Source organism: Tenrec ecaudatus, chromosome X (genome assembly GCF_050624435.1).
Source record: "Tenrec ecaudatus isolate mTenEca1 chromosome X, mTenEca1.hap1, whole genome shotgun sequence".
Classification (NCBI taxonomy): Eukaryota; Metazoa; Chordata; class Mammalia; order Afrosoricida; family Tenrecidae; genus Tenrec; species Tenrec ecaudatus.
The window spans coordinates 1,359,895-1,366,565 of NC_134548.1; the positions used below are offsets into that span (position 1 = coordinate 1,359,895).

General features: G+C 43.9%; 1 protein-coding gene and 1 pseudogene across 4 annotated transcripts in view; one reads left to right on the top strand and one right to left on the bottom strand.

Moving 5' to 3' along the window:
- The window catches only part of LOC142433056 (uncharacterized), a 44,439-nt gene extending 42,359 nt beyond the window's left edge, over positions 1-2,080 (bottom strand). For 3 of the 4 annotated variants that reach the window (XR_012781073.1, XR_012781074.1, XM_075538173.1), the window contains exons 1-2: positions 1,225-2,080; positions 241-483 (exon numbers count right to left, since the gene is read on the bottom strand). Coding sequence is in view for 2 of the 4 variants with exons in the window: in XM_075538173.1 (XP_075394288.1) it covers positions 241-243 (3 nt within the window). In the remaining 2 variants the exon portion in view is untranslated. Of the gene's footprint in view, positions 1-240 lie in introns of all 4 variants that reach the window. The other variant, XM_075538174.1, reaches the window with a different exon arrangement.
- A 2,860-nt stretch (positions 2,081-4,940) lies between these two features.
- On the top strand, positions 4,941-5,707 carry LOC142433924 (midkine pseudogene; annotated as a pseudogene).
- The last annotated feature ends 964 nt before the right edge of the window (positions 5,708-6,671 follow it).

Genomic DNA, 6,671 nt, shown 5'->3' on the forward strand with positions numbered 1-6,671 from the left:
AAACACAAGGTCTTAGGGGGGAGGGTGACACAGTGTTGGTAACGAGGGAAAGGGGAGATGTCAAAATGTCCATATAGAAAAGGAATATTTGGGAAATGATTGTGGTGCAAACATACAATTCTGCACACATGATTGAACTATGGACTGATATATGTATTAATTCTGAATTAACACATTTTTTCTAAGTAAAGAAATACTCAAAACACACAAAAAGACTAGCGCAGGTGCCCCAGCACTCACCATTTCCGGGCTGCAGTTTGGAGGTCTAAGGGTATGTAGTCTCTACGGTCAAGAAGCCCCTTCAGGAGGAGGGATGGAAGGGGAGGCAGAGCACAGGGCAGGCTGGAGTGAGATGAGGAATGTTTCGTCCACACAGAGGTCAGAGCACTTGAAGTCCTTCCTTCAGACTGACAGATGTGCAAGATGAACGCCCATGTCCCCAGTTACCTGGGATGGACAGGGTCTCCTGCACCACAGAGAGAGCTGAAATCGAAGCAACACAAGGAGACAGAGGTGAGTAAGCAGCAGGCAGCAACAAGTGTTTGGTTTCACACAGTTTCCGGCACTGCACCACCCTGGGGACATGTGCACTGAAGGCAGAAGAGAACAGGCTCCAGCCCCCAAGGGAAATCCCGCTTTCTTCATTTCCAATTAACATAACTAATCATCATCCATCTCCCAGGACTTCCTACATTGACTGTTTTACTGTGTAAAATAATCATTAGAAATGTAGAGGAACTTTTTCAAAACTATAATTCGGCTGTCTTAGCACCCACTAAAGGATTTTGAGTAGTCTCTTGATACATGATTCGCATCTGACCCTTGATTCTAATGTTCACTCTTATGACATTGAGAATATACACACAGACTTCAAAATCCTTCACACTTATGTGATTCTTTGTTGTTCAATCTGGAGAATTCCATCCCACACAGCTCTCACCCACATTAGGTTCATGACTCGCATAAACCCTCACCACCTACATTAGGATTTCTCCTAAACATGGCAGTGTGGATCACAAACACTGGAAATGACTATACTGTTTCTCACATGCCACTGATGAAAATGTGTGGTTCACAACCAAAGAAATTCTACAAAGTATTAAATTGGGATATAGTCTTAGATGTATAATCCTATTTTCAACCCACGTTTCTTAAACCTTACGTGTTGTAAAGTCGCACAGTCCTTCAAGGAAGGGGGTACATTCCGCACCATCCCCAGTTTACCTGACCCGCAGGATGAATTCTTCCCTGGGTGCCTGGTCTGGGTCAGGAGCAGTCCTCACAAGTCCAAGGACAGGAAACACAGCAAACAAAGCGGGGCCACCTTCAGGTCGCGGCCTGTACCCGAGACCACGCCCTTGACGGAAGTCACACCTGATTTTGAGTCCAGGCCGTGAACACCCGAGATAAGCGTCCAGTCAGTTAACGTTCCTAGTTGACTCCTTGTCTGGAAGCCGCCCACGATCCCTACCTCACACTGCACTTCCGTGCGTTACAGCAGGCGCCGTGCGGACCTGCTCCAACTGCTGCCCCTCCGACCGGCGGAGGCGGCCTTCCTGAGGGGGCTCCGCGTGACGGGCCGAGGGGGGAGGGGAGGCCACGTGACGGAGCGCGCGCCACTCTGAGGACCGAACACGACGTTAAAAGAGAAAGAAAAGCAAGGGCCCCGCGTGGGGACTGCGGGGCGCGCACGGGGACGGGGCGCAGGCCGTCAGCCCGGGGTCCGGACGCTGCACGTGTCTCCACACGCGGGGCGCCGGCAGAGACGCCGAGACCGCGCGGAGACGGGCGACCCCCGCCCGGCGGGCTGCGGACGGGCGCGCAGGGGGCGCTGGGGACCCGGGAGGACGCGGAGGGCGCCCTCGGGCCGCGGCAGGGGCTGCGGGACCCCGGACGGGGCGCTGGGACCCCGGGAAAACTCACCTCAGACGCGCGCGGAGAAGCGCGACCAAGCGCGCGGCCTTTCAGGGAAGAGCACTTCCGCTTCCGGTGCGAGGTGCCTCGGGCTTGAGCTTCCGGGCGGGAACAAGGCGTGTCCGTAAGCAAGTGGTGAAAACCACAGAAGGTGCAGAGAGCCAGTGCAGCTGGAAAAGATTTGTTGGCTTCAAACTCAGACTCAGCGCGGAGGGGCCACACCAGGCTCTGTCGAGTAGCGAGTGTGGACCCCGAGCTTCCCCTGGGACAAGCTTTTATAGGCCGACCTGTGATAGTAAGCCTAAATAGAGCCATTTTATATTAAGCAATCATTCTGCACCAGTCCTAAGTGCAACCTCAGGCCTTATAGCATTTTCAAAACAAAAAAAATAAAGATAAAAGCCCAACTAGCGCCTTGTTCCTAAAACCAGCAAAAGACTATCCTGTACCAGGAAATTGTGCAACCGCAAAGTCGGTTTGCTCAGTTGGACTGTTTAACCGCAAGTTCTGCTTCTGTACCAGCCTGCTTGCACAGTATAGCAATCTAATGAAATCTTATAAAAACCCAAGTCTGTAAGCAGGAGGGACCCGCCAGCCAATTTTTTTTTTCCTTTCAGGCTGCTGGTCCCTGTGCAAGTTCTTCTTTTTTACCCAGTACTCTACAGACTTTTTTAAAATTCATGGTTTCCATTGTTTTGCTACTATAGAAATTGCTGCAGTAAACGTGGAAATGCAGATGTCTGTTCACGTCTTGTTCTTTCATTCTTTAGGGTATAAACCTAGTAGAGATTCTAGGATCACAGGTATTTGTATTCGCATTTGTTTAAGGTAGCGTCAGACTGTTTCCCATAATACTGGTTCAATTCTGCAATCCCCCCAACAATCCTCTCCAGCATTTATTTCTGTATCTTTAAATATTGTTAAGAGTGTCAGTGTGAAGTAGTATCCCACTATTGTATTTATCTTCTGACATTTCTTCATATGATTGGTGACAGCCTGAATGTCATCTTTAGTAAGTTCATGCCTTGTGGCCATTTTTAAATGAAGTACGGTAATTTGTATTTTTCTTATTAAGGTGTTGTGGTTTTCTGTACATTATTGACTTTAGTTCTTTAACTGATATGCCATCCCCAAATAGTTCTGCTCTGTCTGTGGGTTCTCCTTTTAGTCTTTTGATGAAGTCATTTGATGTACAGAAATGTCATATTTTTAGAAAGTTCAGGCACACTCCCTGTGAGACATTCCTGTTGAGAAGACACATTAAAAAAAAAAAAGACAGTTCCAGTTCGCTATCATCTCATTTTCACATACATCCAGCACAGCTTCATCCAGTTGCATAGTTTAACAACGAACCCTTTTAATAGCTATATCTAAAGTGAACTCTCTTACCAATTCTTCACAGTCCAGACACTAGCTGCTTAGAAGACATGTCTATTTAAATGTGCTCCAAGAGCATTTTGAATCCATTTGTTCAAAATGAAGTTTTCTTCTTCATAATCCTGGGCTTTGCCCTCTGTTCTAAACCTCAGTGACTGATATTATCATCCACCAGTGCCTGGAAAGCATCTTTATTTCTCTCTCTTTCACTTTTCATTCAGACTGTCATGGAATTCGATCAACTTTATACTTTAGGAGAGTATTTTCCTAGAAGAGAACACAGCATGATGGAAGACAACAGATGGGAATAAAAGTAGTACATGATGGAAGACAACAGATGGGAATAAAAGTAGTACGCAGAGCAGACCAGCCTGACAGAGGAGTATTTTATTAAGGTCATCCTGAAAAGTAACTGAACTTTAGGTAGAAGAATACCTCAGAAGAGAACTTAAAAGCCCTAGAGGACCTCAGAGTTGAAGTGCTCACAGAAACCATCAACATTAGGCAGGTGTAGGAAATGTCATTTCAAGCAGCACTAAAAAATACCAGTCAGATGAGACATTGAATGGCAAGTCAGAGCAACTATTACCTTCACTATTAAGAGTAACCATTTTTTTGAAAATTTGGTTACAGCTAAGAGTTCAAGGAGTCTAACCTTCAATTTAAATTTGAATGCAATTGCTATTTTAAAAATATTAAGTTAGTTCTCATGGAAGCAGGCAAATTGAATTTAGTTCTGTTACTGTACTGGCAATTTAGCTAGAAGTCAACCATGTTGAAAATAACTGCAAGAATGACATGGTCTGATTGAAAGTTCTCATGAACTAATTTCTTAAGCATAGCCGCCATTTAAATGGACTATATTGATTATTTATATGTTAAATATGTAGACTATGCAATTATTGTTTTCAGTTATACTATGTTCTATATTTATATATGTTCTATATATTTTAAATAACTTAATTGAAATGTGATGATTTCTCAAATATCTCAATCCATGTCTCACATATTTTAAATGAAACATTATAATTTAGCCACTATATGAAATTTACATATTGATAAATATGGCAATACTAATTTTTATTTGGCTCAGAAATTAATTCAGAGTGAATGTTTATCGCCCACCCCCACTCCAAGCCCTCTGCTGCTGTGTATTCAGTCAATAGTAAATAACGGGGAAGTATATACCAGGAAGCTCTCTATATATGCCTTGTTTCAAAGGAAAAATAACAATATTAAAGTAAGTTCCAGGAAATGATTTGAAAATAAACTTTGGATTTATGAAGCAGAGGCTTCAAAGAATGGAAGCAAAGCCAAGTTTATTTGTTGAAAGTGCCAAGAATCTGAGTGCTGGATTTTAGTTTTCCATTTACGAAATGCAAAGAGACCATGAGTTTCAGCACAGTAACTGAGAAACAAAAAGCATGTATGGATTGTGATAAGAGTTGTATGAGCCCCTCACAAAACGATTTTAAAAAATGGTAAAACAAAAAGTTTTCATGCTGTCATCATTGCTATTCATCTAGTGTTGAAGATCTTAACCAAGGCAATAAGAAAAACGAGATAAAATACTAGAAAATAAGAATTAAAACCATCATTATTTTTAGATGAACAAACGTGTGCTTATAAATATTAAGAGTTCGAAAAGGGGCCGCAGCGGCCGGAGCAGGATGGGCTGGAGCCGGGAGGGAGCTAAGCATCGCGGACAGCGAGCGAGATGCAGCACCGAGCCTTCCTCCTCCTCGCCCTCCTCGCCCTCCTGGCGCTCACTTCCGCGGCGGCCAAAAAGAAAGACAAGGTGAAGAAGGGCGGCCCGGGCAGCCCGTGCGGGCCTGGGGGCCCTGCACCCCCAGCAGCAAGGACTGCGGCGTGGGTTTCCGTGAGGGCACCTGGGGACCCAGACCCAGCGTATCCGGTGCAGAGTACCCTGCAACTGGAAGAAGGAGTTTGGAGCCGACTGTAAGTACAAGTTTGAGAACTGGGGGGCGTGCGATGGGGGCACAGGCACCAAGGCCCACCAGGGCACCCTGAAGAAGGCGCGGTATAATGCCCAGTGCCAGGACACCATCCTCGTGATGAAGCCTTGCACCCCTTAGACCAAAGCCAAGGCCAAAGCCAAGAAGGGGAAGGACTAGAGGCCAGGTCTGGATGCCCGCGCCCCCTGGCCTGCCCCTTCAGAGATGTCACCCACCAGTGCCTTTGTCTCACTCGTTAGCTTTATCAAACACACCGGCCTCTCCCCTGCCCCCCACACTCCCCACCCCACCCCCACACACACTCCAAGTGGAGAGGGACTAGGGTTGGTTTCTGGAACGCTCCAGGCTCCTCCCAAACGGATTTCACTCGTGCACGCTCCCCACAACCTTTTGTACTTCCCCACATGGCGCCATTACTAAGAAGCAAATAAACCGTTTTCTGTCCCCCCCCCCCCAAAAAAAAGAGTTCACCAAGGTGGCTGGATACAAATCCTCAGTAATAATTAATAAGAAAATGTCACAGAAGGAAAAAAAATTCCTGTTTGTAAGCATCACACAGCCCATAGAGTACTTAGGAATTAATCTAAGAAGAAACAATGATTTACATGAAGAACTTTTACTTAAAAATTCAATACATTATTTTAATAAATGTACAGACGTTCTATGTTTCTAGATAAGAACTTAATATTATAAAGATAATGGCACACACCCCCACCCCCACTGAGTAATCTCTAAATCCAAGGCAATCTCAATGATAACAGTGACAGGATTTTTCATGGAACTCAACACACTACTTCTCAAGTTTTCATGAAATAAAAAATAACAAAGAAACTTAAGAGGGGAAAAATGAGGTGGATAAATTGCTTTACCGTAAATGAAAACCTATAATGTCACAGTAATTACAATAATGCTTGACTAGAACAAGAATAAGCAAACAGATGAATGAAATAGAATACAGTCCGGAATCTGAATTTAGTGTATGATAAAGATGGGACTTTAAAATAAAATCATTTTATTAGGGGCTCATACAACTCTTATCATAATCCATACATACATCAATTGTATAAAGTACATTTGTAAATTTGTTACCCTTATCATTCTCGAAACAAGATGGAACTTGTAAACAGAAAATGAAAGAAAACTCAAAAGATCATTTGAGACAGTAAGCAATCCAAAAGGAAAACTTAAAGTAAACTTCACATCATACTCAAGAAATTAAATTCCAGATTAATTCAAGGTCTAGAAAAAGTATCATAAGACAATCATACATTTGTACTCATAGGTAGGAAATAACTAGACACCACAAAGAAAAAAATACCTTATGAAATAGAAAATAAAAATTCCTCCTAGTACAAAGCCGGGAGAGTTTGCCATATATACCACAGACAAAGTTTTGATAATTAT